The sequence below is a fragment of the Nansenia antarctica genome, assembly GCF_963989245.1.
Source record: "Nansenia antarctica genome assembly, chromosome: 1".
Classification (NCBI taxonomy): domain Eukaryota; kingdom Metazoa; phylum Chordata; class Actinopteri; order Argentiniformes; family Microstomatidae; genus Nansenia; species Nansenia antarctica.
The window spans coordinates 43,885,261-43,901,286 of record NC_137674.1 but is presented as its reverse complement, the minus strand read 5'-3'; the positions used below and the strand labels follow the sequence as shown (position 1 = coordinate 43,901,286).

General features: G+C 43.7%; 2 protein-coding genes across 8 annotated transcripts; one reads left to right on the top strand and one right to left on the bottom strand.

The window, feature by feature from the left end:
* Positions 1 to 327: 327 nt before the first annotated feature.
* On the top strand, positions 328 to 7,274 carry syf2 (SYF2 pre-mRNA-splicing factor). The gene is made up of 7 exons (XM_080543549.1): positions 328 to 358; positions 780 to 857; positions 1,274 to 1,399; positions 1,638 to 1,755; positions 4,215 to 4,305; positions 5,577 to 5,675; positions 6,722 to 7,274. The coding sequence occupies exons 1-7, from the start codon at positions 341 to 343 to the stop codon at positions 6,885 to 6,887; spliced, it is 696 nt and encodes a 231-aa protein (XP_080399675.1). The 5' UTR covers positions 328 to 340; the 3' UTR covers positions 6,888 to 7,274.
* A 4,514-nt stretch (positions 7,275 to 11,788) lies between these two features.
* On the bottom strand, positions 11,789 to 15,898 carry rsrp1 (arginine/serine-rich protein 1). 7 transcript variants are annotated; one of them, XR_013937985.1, is made up of 7 exons: positions 15,684 to 15,898; positions 14,720 to 15,284; positions 13,862 to 14,151; positions 13,674 to 13,715; positions 13,120 to 13,216; positions 12,190 to 12,827; positions 12,024 to 12,092 (listed from the first exon to the last, which is right to left on the bottom strand). XR_013937985.1 is itself a non-coding variant. In XM_080550363.1 (5 exons), the coding sequence occupies exons 2-5, from the start codon at positions 15,282 to 15,284 to the stop codon at positions 11,925 to 11,927; spliced, it is 1,104 nt and encodes a 367-aa protein (XP_080406489.1). In that variant the 5' UTR covers positions 15,684 to 15,898; the 3' UTR covers positions 11,789 to 11,924. The 7 variants fall into 7 exon arrangements, 1 of the variants encoding a protein (XP_080406489.1); XR_013937983.1 differs by having other exon boundaries at positions 13,120 to 13,715; XR_013937984.1 differs by having other exon boundaries at positions 12,190 to 13,216.
* Positions 15,899 to 16,026: the final 128 nt, after the last annotated feature.

Below are 16,026 nucleotides of genomic sequence, written 5' to 3'. Positions count from 1 at the left end.
AAATTAAGCTTATCATGATTTTGGATTTGGAAAGAACATCAATTGTGAGTGAAATGTCATTTATCTTCTATTTATTTCAGCAGTTTGAATGTCCACATTAATTTGTGCATATCTTGAGACACAACATGACTACTTGTGTTCATCAACTGGCTGACAGTTTTCAAGGCGACGCTCATTTTTGTTCAATTGCGTAATATCCGGCATTGAGACTTCGGCCGCGTTCGTAAATTCGCTCTGAGAGCGCCGGAGCGTCCACGTGACTGTCTCTAGTCCAATCAAATTACTTGATCCCATTATGACGTCGAACCCAGTGTTCGCTCCAGCGAATTTACGAACAACCATGGCGTCCTGTTCTGAGGTTAGTGAATTAACGAATTCAATGTTGAATTGATCATAAAAAATAAAATAAAAATATATATTTGGGTGTCACGACGATTGTTAGTTTTCAAATACCAAAACGATATGTATAATGAATTGTTGTAATCAATGGAAAACTCGTTTCGGTGCGTGTCAACTAGCCTATTTGTTTACAGCCTGGCGGTGCTAGCTAGCTTAGCTCGCTACCGGATAACTGCCGTTAGTTACAACATAACACGCACTTTGTAATCCAGCGTAGTCATCTTTGTTTCTTTATAACAATGTATCATTGTGTTGATGTCCAGGGCCAAGCATCTCTAGCCCAGGATGTGGTTGATCCAACGTCATTAACGTGTTGTCGTTAGCTAGCTAGCAAGCTAACTAACTATAGCTTAAGTAGTGCTTCCGTGCTGTATGTGTAGGTGTCTGCTTCGGCTACTGGCACTTCTCAGAAGAGAGAAGAGAGACTCCGAAAGTTCCGAGAACTGCATATGCAAAGGGTGAGTGAGATCTGCTTGTCCTATTTCACACATGCAATACTGGCAACGGTACCTGCGTGGAGTTGACACCATGAGAGCGTGTATGTACAGTGTACATCATCATACACGCGTACAGGGTTGAGTGAGCGCTGCCAAACATGTTTGTCTACTATTGCTGTATCTTGAACTGTCATCTGGGTATAACTCACTAACTGCCAAATAATTCAGGAACACTCACCACCTCAAGTGATTGATGTGGTATCTACCTAGCAACAATACTGGCTACAATAAACGAAGTGCTATAATTTATTGCATTTTTTGAAAAAAGTCACCCATGGCACTCTAGAATATTGACAATTTGGGTCTTTGGGACTATATTCACCCTTGGCACTATGAGTTAAATGGATGTATGTATGTTGTAATATGATCCATTGTAGAATGAGGCACGCAAGCTCAATCACCAGGAAGTTGTGGAGGAGGACAAGAGATTGAAGCTGCCATCCAACTGGGAGGCTAAGAAAGCCCGTCTGGAGTGGGAAGTCATGACGGATGAAAAGAAAAAGGTTTGATTTTTGTCTGAGTATTGTCTGAGACATGAATGTGAAAGAAGCAGCCATTTCCAGCTGATCAGTCAAATGTGTTAGCAGTAGCTGTAAGCACATCATTTGCAGATCAATTAATTTCCTTCTATGGCTTTGTATTGTCATCCTCTACTTTATGGCTGTTCTCTGACGTGTGTGCGTGTGTGCGTGTGTGCGTGTGTGTGTGTGTGTGTGTGTGTGTGTGTGTGTGTGTGTGTAGGAGTGTGCAGCTAAAGGGGAGAACTATGACCGGGTGAAGCTGCTGGACATCAGCGCGGAGGATGCTGAGCGCTGGGAGAGAAAGAAAAAGAAGAAGAACGCTGACCCAGGGTTCTCAGGTGAGGGTCAGGAGGGTTGTTGAGACTGCAATTCTCACACAACACATTCCCGATGTCTCGTCAGATCAGGGCCACTAAAGCCTCTTTCAAAGGAAGCCCCCTCACAGAGCAGGCTATATCGCTCTTATGTACGAAGAGAGAGACCAAATGCTGGGGGGGGGGGGGTTAGGAGGTCATGACAAACAAATTCAGACCAAAATTATACAGAACTTTTCCTTTGTTTTTAATGTCACTGAAGTGTGTAGAAACATTCAGTGTGGCCATTTGATCTCTTGCATAACCAATTGGAAGTCAAGGGAGTGGCCTATTTCCTTCTTATAGAGCACAGTGTTTCCTCCAGGATTTTTCACATTAGTGGCGGAGCGCGGAGCGCGCAGCGCTCAAAACAAAAACTAGAGGGTGGCAACAATTATAATTTCTTAAATAGCGGTTAAGTAATTAAAGCCGAGCAGGTGATTTTATATAGAAGGTGATCAAATACCAATATATCCTACAGCTGCAGCGGAACATGCGGAACGCGCGTTACACACACACACACACAGAAAGATCAATACGAAGTTGGCCTACATGAGAGTACACGCACAAAACCGGCTAACGTTACTCATTAACTGTTTACACAAGTAAAATCACAGTGTGATAGTCAGATGGAGCATTCGGTAAACAACAACAGCAAGGTAGTGCTATCAGTTGAGTTAAAGAAAACCAACTCTTACCTTTGAGGACACCAACATGAGCCCTGCTTACCCGTACCTCCACCGTTCTGTTCGTGGTGATTTTAGAGGCAATGGATTATTTTTGCCCCGCGCATATTGCTATGAATAGTTCGAAGCTAGGTGCTTGCACGTTAGGTGCGAGAATGCTCGGTTAACCCATTAGCGGGAACATTATTTGTTTCACAAAATAAGCTGATTTAATTGACCATGAACATCAGAGACATACATTACGATGTTCATTTAAAATACTCTATACTGAGCACTGGTATAAGAACATGAACCAGAGAACAGCAGTAAATGCAATAACCCACAGTCGTCGCTGATGATGTTGCATTTTCGATTAGGATACGTTTACGGGATTAAAGGGACCGGCGACGGGCGAAGAGAGAAATCCAAATGTCCCGCTAAATTCGGACCAATCACAAAACTGTTTTGAAAGCGCGCCTGTTGAGAGCGATTCAGTCTCGATTGCAGTGCGAACACAAAAGACGAGGTTAATTGCAACATTGTAACATATTGTAACTAACTACGCCCTAAATCGTAACGAAATGTAGGTCTGGAAGCGGCCTAAATCTAGCTTCAATCTGCTTTTTTTCTGTTCTCCGGTCATAATAACTCGCTGCCTTTCTGCGCAGCCTGAATCAAAGTGGACTGTCTGAATCAATTAGTGGCGGAGGAAATTCATAAATGCATATAGAGGAAACACTGGAGCATCTCTGGGGTTGGGTTGATAGCATCTCGAGGGTTGGGTTGATATCCCATAATACAGTACACCAGGGTATACCTCGCTATCATTTTCAATACTGTAACAACTGTAACTGTAATACCGTAACAACTTCTTTGTAGTTTTTTCAAAGTCTGACTATTTTGGAGAATACTGTTCATACTGTAGTCAACACCCATCAGTGATGCTTTAGAAATCACTGATTATCAGAGCATGGAAAAATATATATTTATAAACTGTCAGCCATATATATATATATATATGTTCTTCTGAAACGCTAAGATCATAGTATCTTCAAGTATTCAAGTATTTTCTGGCAGCCAGGGGTCAAGTTGAAGTCTTTTCTAACCACAGGAATGATGGGGGTGTTACTGTATAACAGGGTATTTGGCTAGGGAGGTATGAACATTTGGATATGGCCCAACCTTATCTCTGGCCGCTATCCGGAGTTCAGAGAGCTCCCCTGGTGTGCCTTAGATCTTCAACACTTTAATTTAGCAGTCAGCCAACTCATGATATTTTCGGTAGTTCTCAGAAACAAGTGGGAAAGAGTGACATCACTGCTTAATGCCAGCGACAGCAGCTGATTGGTTAATAAGACTATTTAGCTGTACTAGGACCAAGTCACTAATGTAGTAGACATCAGACTGTAAAAGCCCGCTACCGGAGGTGGGACTGTCACCCGACCGCAAAGCAACCATGTACTGAGGAATTCTGGGTGCGTGTAAAGACCCCTTGGGATAAATAATTTTTAACTGCCTCCAATTTAATCTGCAAAAAAAGAAAAGAAAAAAGGATTGCTGCGTTCTTCAAATATGGCTGCCATCTGTTGCATCAAAACCTCTGAATGAAATCTCTGGGGAGAAAATTATCACCAGAGGGCCTTAAAAGGCGGGCGGGGGGGGGGGGGGTCTCCTCATCTCTCCTAACCAGAGGCAGGTTTTTGTCGCGGGGGCCTCGCTCCTGCTTGTCGTTTGTTCTGGTAATTAGAAGCCCTCTTGTTTGCTGCCATTGGCCCGCAGGTTACGCCGAGGCCCAGCTGCGCCAGTACCAGCGCCTCACCAAGCAGATCAAACCCGACATGGACGGCTACGCCAGGCAGAGAGAGGAGTGGTGAGTCTTTTCTCCCCCCCCCCCCTTGTGTCTTTGGCTGCATTGTCCTCGAGGGTAAGCCGGCACACATACATTTCAGAGGAGACCGTCTTTTCCGCTATTAACAGACTGCCGTGAAATTTGTAATTGAGAAAGACATTCTATTCTATTTTAGATTAGGTTGTCATTATCACACAGTTTCTCTCCCATCACATGTGCACAAAGCGCTCACTTAATGTTCAGTGCCCCCCACTTCTGCCCCTGGCATAGTCACAGGCGCACAGAACCGTTTCACGTTGTTAAAAAGCGTCAATGCGAGGCATACGCTCACAGAGGAGGAGCGGCATGGTTCTAGTTATGGTCGGTTTTCTGGATCTGCCAGAAGATGAGTTCAGTACCCGGAGGTTTTTCCTCTTAATTGCTGGCACATGTCGAGTTGTGAAGGACGCACCCAAAGCACAACGTCCCAGCCATAGAGAGATCGGCCCGTATTCAACTCGGGAGCGATGGGTGACAACAGGGATGAGCATGACATTAATGACAGGGTTTTTCCTGGCTCAAAATGAGGCGGAGGTGGTAGAAGTGAAGGTGAAGTTTGTATGTGAAAACAATTTTCGTGCGCCTGCAAACCCAGTTCTTCTAATCGTTGTGCTGAAATTATTGAGATGTATGATCAAATTTAATGCGTTACAAAACATTTAAAATAATTATTAATTAAGGGGTTTGTAAACAACTAAAACGCCCACTCTGTCGGGGAGGTAAGTGCGTGCAACAGGACCCGAAAGATGGTGAGCTGCATAGATATAGAAACATATCTAAACATAACTATGAATGATATAATATAATAGGATTACAGAATAAAATGTTATAAGGCTGTGAATTGTGTTCGTTGCTGCAGAGGAAATAAAGCTCCTGCTTGTAAACATCACCACAAAATCTCGCTAGCATCCTTCATCAGCAGAGCAGTCAGGACAGCTAAGGCTAGTAACCAGCTAAGCGCCTGGCTAAATTAGTCTGAATTAACCAGTGTGCTCCCAACTATGGTTCGGGGCCAATAAGCTGGAAAGGTAACATGACCCATGTCCCATAAGGGACTACGTACAAATTAATCTTGTTGAATCTTGTTGAGTATAACGTAACGATAGTGGAGCTGCTGGGGTGACCGAATTGCAGCAGTAAATGCACGGACATTTTAAATAACGTTTTTACATGGATTTCTTGCGTGATTTCTCCTAGAAGGAAAAACCCTGAATGAGTATTGCATATTCAACTTGTCCTCCTCTCTTCCACAGTGGCGAGGACTTCCACCCCACGGCTAACACCCTGATCCACGGCACCCACGTCCCAAGCAAGGCGGGCATCGACCGCATGGTGGAGGATGTGGAGAAACAGTAAGTGTGACCCACAACCCATGGAGAAACGTACCATCCTCTTCTGAGTCTGACCCCACATTCAATGCACAGGAGTCCCAGAAAGAGTGGTCTTTGGTGACAGACTGAGCCAGTTGTGTAGAGAGAGAAAGAGAGAGAGCCCTCACACAGTGAGTGGTAGAGGAAGACCTTTGCGTGCATGGACCCAGGCGTATCTGATCTCCCTGAATGAACCCCAGTGTTGTGGCCGTGATGGGACCGGTTGACACATTAACGCGATGGCCCGGCGGGGAGGTGCTGGAAGGCTTTCTCTCTCTCTCTTTCCCTCCTTCTGTTTCTGACTTTCTCTAATATCGTAGCGAGAAGTAAATAATGAGCCCTCGTTCTCACCCCCCACCCACCCTCAACCAATATTACCACAACTTCTGAAGCATCTGCAAGGATGGCTGCTATGATCCCGCTATGATCATCATATCTGGGTGATGCATGGCGTGCCACGTATACATATATGAGCAGCACACTAAACATTCAATGCTACATGTCGCTACGGTCAAATCCTGCAGCCCTCTCTCTCACCTGACCAAAATTGTCCCTATTGCTAGTGTTTCTGGTATATATTTTCCCCAGCCCCCTCTCTCTCTCTTTCTATCCTCTCATTCTTTGCTCTGCTATTTTGGGGAGGCTTGTGTTAGTGATGCTCCTGTGAGAGATTAGACAGGGCAGGGGCTGCCAGGGCATGACGCACATCTCAGCTTTGAAGACATACTAAATAAAGGCTGGGAGTTAGTAAATTGACTCTGTGTGTGTGTGTGTGTGTGTGTGTGTGTGTGTGTGTGTGTGTGTGCGTGTGTGTGTGTTAAAGCAAAAGAGTGTAAGGTTTTCCACCAGCGCCATGGCCTCTAAAGTGTGCACTGTTCAATTAGGGATTAGAGACCCGTTACCGTCTGTCCGTGATTGTAAATGATTTCGAGAGATTGGGAGTTTTATCTGAATGCAGTGTGATGGTGTGCCTATCGGTGTGTATTGCTCTGTCTCCCTCTTAACGGTTCCCTTCGCTTCTTCCACAGGATCGAAAAGCGGGCCAAGTACAGCCGACGCAGGGCTTACAACGATGACGCAGACATCGACTACATCAACGAGAGGAACGCCAAGTTCAACAAGAAGGCCGAACGTTTCTACGGCAAATACACAGCGGAGATCAAACAGAATCTGGAGAGAGGCACAGCTGTGTAACTGGCCTGGTCATTTTAATGGATGCCACCATTTTGCCTGCCATGTCTCCATCGACGAAACTTTTAACAAACCCCATTATTCATAGTTAGTCTCTATAGTTACACGACTGGACCATGTATATGGAAAACCACATTTCAGTTTGTCATAAAGAAAGGCTATGTATGGTATGTCCATGATGGCCTGGAGTTTGTATTTTGACTCTGAAATGTCTTTCAACATATGTTATACCTGAATATGCTTTGCTGTATTTTTACTTTGACATTTCTGATCAGTGGGAAGGGTTTCCTTGATGATCTTGCAATTAAATGTGTTTGTATTGTATGAATGAACATTCAACCCGCCACCCTTGAGTAGGGTTCTCTTACAGTTTCTTGTAAATAAAAATTTCACAAAAACATTTCTTGAGCAGATTTATAGGTCTTCCACTTGGACTGCTGTGTATGTGATCAGGGTGGGGGGCGCTTTGTGAGCGTGAGAAGGAAATACTCATTTACCTTAAGGGTAAAGTATGTTTATCAGTAGTACCAGCAAAATAATGTGTTAGTGTAGGTGCACGCGAAGATAAAAAACAACAATTAAGCAATTCAATTTAATCGTTATCACCCACGTCTCTGTTAAGCCAACTTGCCTCAGGCCGTATGACATGCATACGAGCAGGAGAGGCTTGTGACCTAAGAAAAGATGAAAGACAAGTCAACAGATTCCCACAGATGTTATCTTCTTCACCCATCCCCCTTGTTCTGTCCTCTCTCTGTCTGTATCAGAGCGCCCTCTATGGGCCAGCAGGGGAAGCTCTCCTGCTCCTACGATGTGGGGGTCTTCCAAAACACGCTGAATGGAACTGGATCCTGGTCCTAATTTGAATCAGACATCTCTGTAATGTTTCATCTGCATTAATGAATGTGTTGTGAATAAGCCTTATGGGGTATGGTAATAAGATGGAGTGGGGGTGCGTTCAAAGGCTAGCGTGCAAGGAAACAGTGACACAAGTTGTTTATGATTTCCTGATATACAGTACAAGGGAGGGAGGGTGGGGGGTAAACAAAATCATATCTTTGATATTTGACTCTACAGCAGAGATCTACTAGGAGATCTGGATGGGTTTCTTCTCAGGTAAAGGTTGTGTTTGTTTACTTTTCTCCGATTCGCCAGAGGATGTTGGCTGGAGATTACATCAACACAATAAATACTTTAGTAGTATCGGTTGGCTGCCTCCAATAGTGAGCTTCTATTTCACACTTTTGATGGTGATTTATGTCACACCTTTTTCAGACTAAAATCTGCTGGGCTTTTGTTACTCACTGCATAGTCAAACACAAGCCCCTTGGCAGTTGTGAATTGGCAGTTATCCTCAGTGGTCCTAAGTGAGTAACATTAGGCCTTTCCTCCCCCTGCTTGTTCACTATAGGGTCTTTCCACCACCAGTGATGTGCTCAATGAGCTGGCGGTGACCCACAGGGCTACCGTTTCATGTGCCCCCATCAAAAGGACCACATGAAAGGGCTCCTCATCCAGTACAATAAGAGGAGAATGTGATAGGTCAGCCAAATGGCTGTTGTTGGAAGTTGTCGTCTCTTTGGAGATTGATTGGATAAGAGAGAGTATAAATTGGAAACCTCTTAAACGGTGATAGATACCTTTATTGTTAGAAACCTTAGACACGTTCCAGGGCCAGGAGTCTTTGAATGAAAATCTAATTCATGTGATGAACCCAAATAGATGCTTGGTATCCATGGCATTAGGAGAGAAAATTAAACATCAAATAAAGTTGGCCTCCGAGGGGTGACTTGTAGCATTTTTCTCAAGCTAATCTGAAAAGGCGTTCTGTGCCCCCCACACAATGGAAACCTTTATGTGCTGCTGTAAACACAACGGGTTTTTCCTCCGCTTAAGATGTGTCAAGAGTCTTTTGTATTATTGCCAAAATGTTCCCTGTTGAGAGTCTGCAGCTCCCTTGTGGCCAAATCCCACCAGCAGAGGAAGGAGAGGGAGGCGCTCTGATGCCGTGTGGAGGCAGCAGGAGAGAGAGAATATCTCGCCTGAGGTGTATGACTGATTCCATTAGGCCTGCCTCGACGCTAGTGATGCAGTAATGAATGCTTATGAAAGTAATGATAGAAGAAAATCATTGTGCAGTAGGGGCCCCGCTAGACAGACAAGGATGACAAGACAAACCTGTCTATCTTTCGCTCCCTCACCTGAAATGACAAAAGGGTGATTGTGCTTTGTATGAGTCTATGCTAACCTCAAAGTAACAGCAGTTAGTAAGTGTTAGCATTGTTTTGATATGTATGTGTTTAATAATGTGTATAAGCCAGTTATCACCACAGGTACTGCAGTTATTACACTCACTGTATCTCCATGTACACTCTAGGCTCTCCTCTCTCATAAAGGTGTGCCACTCTTAGATCAACTGTTCATATAGGAATAGGAATGCGCTACAGAGAGTCGTGAGATCGGCCCAGAAGATCATCGGCGCCCCCCTCCCCTCTCTGGAAGAGCTGTACAACACACACTGCCTCAGGAAGGCCTCCAAGATCTCCAGAGACCCATCCCACCCTGGGTACGAACACTTTGCTCGGCTGCCCTCGGGCAGGCGGTTCAGGACCATGTTCGCAAGGACAAACAGACTGAAGCTCAGCTTCTACCCCAGGGCCATCCAGGCCCTGAACACAGCAAAGACCTAGGTTCTAGGCCCTGGACAATCTAGACATTTGATGGCAGCTACTAGATTGAAATCAAGTGCAATACTGAAACACAACTGTGAACATTTCAAACCTGCAAACTGCGACACTTTAAATGAATGTGCAAATGTTGCATAATTGTGCAATATGACAACCCTCGGGTACATAAGGTTCAGAGATAGGAAATGTTAGAATAGGTATAGCATAGCATAGAGTACAGCACAGTGTTTTATTTGTATAGTATAGTATAGTGGATAGTGTACATATCTATGTAAACCAGCTCTTTTCCCTTCTTGTTTTTAGTTTTCTTTCCTAGCACCAGGGGAGCCCCCCCCCTCCCAAATTTCGTTGTTTGGTACCTGTACTATATCAATGACAATAAAGACCATTCATTCATTCATATTTGCATTTCATGGAGACATGAAGACTGCTACGGTAAGGTGTGATGTAACATGCATGAGACAGGGATGTCGGATTTTATAAAGCCTTGGGATTGCATGATCATTTATGGCTCCTCTAAATGTTGCATATCACAATTGTAGGCGATTAATCAGTGAATTTTAATCATATGCCAAGATCTTGTCAAAATAAAGGCCGATTAATTGGCTTAGTGGGTCTCTCGAGTAAGAAGCATATAGCTGAAGAAAAGTAGCAGACTTCTAGCCAGTTATACAGCAGAATGGCACTTTGGGTTGTATCAGGTTACTCAGGAAAGAACATGTTCAAAGAAGCGCAGTCATGTGTTAGCAGACATTTGGCTCTCAACTGAGTTTTCTATCCCTCAACAAAGGTGGTTGTCAGTGCACCTGCCAAAGCCCCACGTTCACAAGCACTGTTCTGACTGTGGCTGTGACTTCTGGATGATGTATGGCTAGTTTATTATGCTGTGAAATCTGAGTCTGGGATCTTAGTAAATCACTAATTAAAACCACTGAACATGAGGTAGTCTTGTTGCTCCACTGTTGAGGGGCTGCAGGTCGCTTATCTAACAAGTGGTAAAGACATGTCTCACACATTTAAAGCATGGGATATACAATTTGGTGGAATTGCACAACAAAGTAGGCTACAACTGGTGACATGAAATAGCCAGTCTCCCAGTTTGTCTACTTGGTATTAACGATTTCTCTAATTTCACAATACACATGTGATCAGTTGTTTTGAAAGGTGGGGCTCAACCAGTATTCATGAGTCACTAATTAATCTGTAATTTAGAAGGACCAGGATGTTCTTCTCGCGTTGTTCTACGGTGCAACCCTGACACTATGTGGTCCACATGTGCAGTGCAGCTGACTATGTACATCTGCATACTACTGCTATTCTCCAGTGCTGATGGACACCTGTATTTCTAGACAGATAGGTACTTTATTGAAATGAAGATGTTACAGCAGCTCACACCACGAATAACAAAATGAAGTGACAATTGAATAATCTAATAAAATAAAATAGACATAAACTAAATGATATACAGTAAGAACAGTCCAGTATGATTCACCATCCCCCAGCCTGACTGAACACCCAGATCCAACCAGCCAGAGGAGTTGTAGGCTTAATGCTGCAGGCAGAAAATATCTCGCTATAATATATACCGGTAATATAGCACTCCATGGGAAATTCAGTCATGGTACAGGCCTGCAATCAACACTACATAATCTGTATTTTGGAAAAGCAGAGATACTGTATCTAATGGGTTTCAATTAAATTACAGCTTTCCATACAGTATGATTGCTCCGGCAAATGGCTCAATGACTGAGATCTGAATCAGAATGATTAACTTTTCACTTCAGATGTTGCCTGAAAGCAGTGCTTCGTTTACCTCACAAGGAACTTTAGTATTTTTGCGTAGTTGTTCCTCTAGTAGCCTTTTCTCTATTATTTGTAATTCAAGAGTGGTACATTTTTTTTGTTTCATATTATTTTATTATCTGTGATGAGAAAATCCCCACACTTTCTCTTTTCTCTAAATTTGGTGTAACTTTACTCACTTCCCTTATGCTCAGTGTTTCTCATAGACTGGACCATATGGACACAGATGACACTCTTGACCTGCTTGCCTTTTATCCCAGGTCAACCTCACCTCATTAAATAAACTTGTCATCCCTTTATTACTAGGGATTCACTGAGGACAGTCAAGGCAATGGACACATGGCATTTTTTTGAAGAAGTCTCTTTAATGAATCTCTAAATAGCAGTAGACACTACAAATAATAAAGTCCCACCTGAATGTTCTTCTTCTGTTCTTCCCACTTAATATCTGAAAGAAAACATCTACCATGAAATCAGACGATCCCCAACTCCCCCCCCACCCTGTACACATTATTTACAGTATTGACAGTGTCCATGTAATCTGTCCACACTAGCGTGATGCGGTAAGTGAGCGCTTGGAAGAGGTGTGAGAGAGGTCCACTTTTCGGACTGGGACCCAGTGACCGTACGGTCTTCTGCTTGATGTAAGGCTGGGTGTTACATAACTCTCTGCACTGGTGACGGGAACAAAAACCGATGTTGGCTTGGCCACTGCATTCTGTGTGAGGAAATTAAAAGAACACATTAGGATAAACCAATACAACTCAAGAAACGACCATGTTCACAACACACTTTTCTCACTTGGGGGCACTCACGTTAATAGTGAATGAGATGGTTTTTCTCATGGGGGACATCTTTGAGCTTTCGGCATCCTCAGGCTCCATCATAATGTCCTGCTGCAGAGAAACAAGACAAAGAGACTCATTTAGAATAGAGTACAACACCACAGATCAGCTGAGCTGAAGCAGTCTGTAGAACATATGCCAGGCTCTCCCTAGTCTGACTTAACACAAGCACAACTATCAATACATTGTTCTTGCATCAGCATCGTTGCTATCCATCTGCAGCCTTTCATTTTCTACATAATTTTAAAAAACAAAAAAACTGTAGTTCTCCATGCACACTTGCTTCACTGTGATGTCCAAAGCTGGGCATATAACCCATTACATGAGTGCTACAAGGTTAGATCTAGAAACCAAACAAATTAACCCAAAATAGAAAGAAAAAGATCCCTTCTCTGTCTGAGTGGCATGATGTAGACGCAGTTTTCCAAACCCCATCCAGCACACGGCTTGTGTACCAACTTATCTTTGGCATACGGACGGAGGGAGGGGGTTCTTCATCTGTTTAAAGTTCTCTTGTCAGGGACAGTCACTATAACGCAGTCCCAACGCCTGTGCTTCTTCAGCGAGTAGGAGGAAGACTCGGCTAAATAACAACGTACCCATTTCAACTGGAAGCAAACAAACAATTGTTTGTTATGTGGAGTGTACAGTTTGTATGTATGAGTGTTACAGATGGAATGCAGTATTTTGTAAGTGTCACTGTTAGTGAATTTGATCTACATTCAATGGGAGCAAGTAGCATAACTGATGAAGTGGGGTACTATGATTTGAAAGACAAACTTAGTAAGAGAATTTAGTGTATGGTTGTAGAATAAAACAATCCATTCTGTCAAATATCTATCTACTGTTACTACTTGACTTGTATTGGCATTGTGAGCATGACAACATTCATTAGACAACCTTTCACGCAAACGCAATGGCGGCACCCATGTCACATGACTGCTCTCTTATTCTCCTAATCCGAGGGGCCGAGGAGTGAAGAGCACTGTCATGTGATCTACAAAAACAGGGATAAATACAAACAGAGCATTTGTGTTGCCTCAGGGGTGTGAGGGGGACAGAAAAGCAAATTGACAGAATCAGTCCTACACCAGAGACTCAACATGGCTTAGGTAGTGTGGTTGTGGTGTGAGACTTATTGCTAGATGTCTATTCATAGGCTTAACTATTGTGTTATATGACTGCTTGATAAATTAACGCTACATGTTCATTAAAATACAGAAAAGGATATAACCGTAGTAGCCAATTATATCAAAGATGTGGTCTCAATCAAATCAAAAGGTGATTTCATGGCTGTATATTTTTCAAACGATATTCAATATATTCTTTTTTATACTGTCATACCATACTCACAAATATCAAATGCACCTTTTGGTCTACAATTAATTAATTTTCAATTACCTATTGCTGTGCATCGTAAACTACATACTTAGGTGATGAACCCAAACATCTACCTGAAATTGTGTCGATATCTTCTTCTGCATCTGAAATGTGATCTGGTTAGAATGACAACTTTCAGTTCATTTTGGTCCGTATAATGTACAACTCCACCCATGACACCCATCCCTCCTAACAGTGATGCCTTAAACCCTGACACTGGTTGATATGTTCAACATGTTCCAATTTGTCTGTGGACACCCACCTGTGTTGGACTCTTTTGAGGGACTGGCTCTGGTCTCACCCATTCCTCTGACTCAGACTCTGACTCAGACTCTGGTTCAGACTCTGGTACAGACTCTGGTACAGATTCTGGTACAGATTCTGGTACAGACTCTGGTACAGACTCTGGTACAGACTCTGGTACAGACTCTGGTTCAGGTGTGGCGAACCTCTCCTCCAGGATCGGCTTCACACTCTCAGGATGGTCCAGCTGGTCCACTCTCAGAGCATGGGTGGCATTGGCTTTCACAGTACTGTGGAGTTCCCTCTTTTCTGGGGAGAGGAGAGAATAAGACATATTAACATTAATTATGTTTAATTCTGAATCTGATCATTTTACAATATTGAGAAACATTATATAGGCAGTAACCACTAAATTAGGTTCACATTGCAAAAATATGCCACAAAAAAAAACTCTCACCACCAATGGCAACTGTTGGGTTAAGAATTAAGCAAAGTGTTAAGAATTAATTTCAGCCCCTCTGATTGTGCCTTGTGTCTGTTATAAACATTTCTCTGGGTCATTGATTGTAAGTCGCTTTGGAATAAGGCTTCTGCTAAATGCCAAAAATGTAAATGTAAATGAGTCAGTCCTCAAGGCCTTGTTTTGTCTAAACATACTTACCCTGTTGTAAATTCATTGCCTATTACCAAAAACAACAGATGGTTTGCACCACAGACAAAGCTGTTAAACAGTGTTCGAAAAGGTTATGCATTCCGACTGCATCCGTGAAAAGAAATCAATTCTGTTTAATAAAAGCCTCAATATTTGACTACCCAGAACGTCTCTTCTCCTTTTTCTGGACCCCCTAGAATTAGCATTCCCTATGGTGAGCCTTACCATCTCTGCTCTGGCTGACGACTGAGCTTCCTGAAGTTCTGGATCTGCTTCTGTAGGTCTCGTGTCTTCTGGAAGGAGATCTGGAGATCCTGCACCGGCTCACCACACCTCTGTGGACCCTCCTCGGGCTGACCGACCTAGAACGGGACCTGTGGCCTCTGCGGCGCAACGACTTGTCTCCGGAGGGGCTGTCGGAGCGAGAGCGGGCTCTGTAGTGTCGTGGGGGAGAGTGGCGGCCATTTCCGTGGCGGTGTCGGCGGCAGCTGCGTGAGTGGGAGGAGGCTCTGTGGCAGCGAGGGTGTGATCGGGATCTGGTGTGTTTACGAGAGGAGCTGCTACTGCTGGATGATGAGGACCTGTGGCGTTTCCTGCGGACCTCACGTCTCTGGGCTCTGCGAAAGGAGCCTGTGGAGTGGCTACTGCTGTGGTGGCTGCTCCTAGAGCGAGAGCGGGAAGGGGGAGAGGCAGAGCTGGATATGATAGCCTGATCAAAGATCAGGGTAATTCCCTCACTCAGAGGGGTATGGGCCGTTTGGGCAGGTGAATTGTTTCCTTCAGTCTTCATCTGTGGGGAACAAACGCAATATGATTAGTGGTCAGTTGTGGACTATGGTCTTTCCCTGATAACAGTATTTAACGTTATTGTATATCCAAACCAAATGGTCAGGTCAGTTGTACACAGCTCAAAAATAAACCAGCAGTTCCGATATTGCGTAACAAAGTTTCGCTGCACCCTCGCACAGGCCTGAATTACGCAACTGACGGAAGTGCGGCCTAGTGGAAATGTCCAGACCAGAGCAGGCAGAACAGCGAACAGTTAAAACAACTGCATCGATTTGTTGTAACTATTCGTATAGCCATACTCTGTCGTTGTAATGCATCTGACGCTCCTTATACGATAGCCATAATAGATACATTGTAAGTTACATTGTAAACTTTACAATCGCTCATGTCGGCTACTTACCCTCCTTAGCTTGTTGGCTAGCTGAACTTTAGCTTTCCACGTCAACAATCCACGCTGTGGTTGAATAACAGTCGAATTTTTCGTAAGAGAAAGTTCTTTAACAAACAAAGTTTTGTTTATTTATGTCAAAATGTGACAATTCAAAACGAAGAAAAAGCCTTTTTTTTAAAATGTAAAAACACAAAGAGTTGTGACCGCTGGCTGGCTTCCTCTGAGGAAAATGTCAGCTGTTTGCGTTGTTAACCGTCGTCACTACGGACCACTACCACCTCCACAGGCCACACCCCTAACCCTAACCCCTCAGGAGGGTCAGGCTGGCGTCGGCACTGCGCAGATGTGCAGA

Excerpts from the sequence above, each read along its gene's own strand:
- rsrp1 (XM_080550363.1), bottom strand. The coding sequence starts at position 15,284 with ATGAAGACTGAAGGAAACAATTCACCTGCCCAAACGGCCCATACCCCT. Across the intron at positions 12,271-13,861 it reads CTCAAAAGAGTCCAACACAG|CAGGACATTATGATGGAGCC; the intron begins GTGGGTGTCCAC and ends GTTTCTCTGCAG. Across the intron at positions 12,093-12,189 it reads CCATCTCATTCACTATTAAC|AATGCAGTGGCCAAGCCAAC; the intron begins GTGAGTGCCCCC and ends TTCCTCACACAG.
- syf2 (XM_080543549.1), top strand. Across the intron at positions 858-1,273 it reads GAGAACTGCATATGCAAAGG|AATGAGGCACGCAAGCTCAA; the intron begins GTGAGTGAGATC and ends GATCCATTGTAG. Across the intron at positions 1,756-4,214 it reads CGCTGACCCAGGGTTCTCAG|GTTACGCCGAGGCCCAGCTG; the intron begins GTGAGGGTCAGG and ends ATTGGCCCGCAG.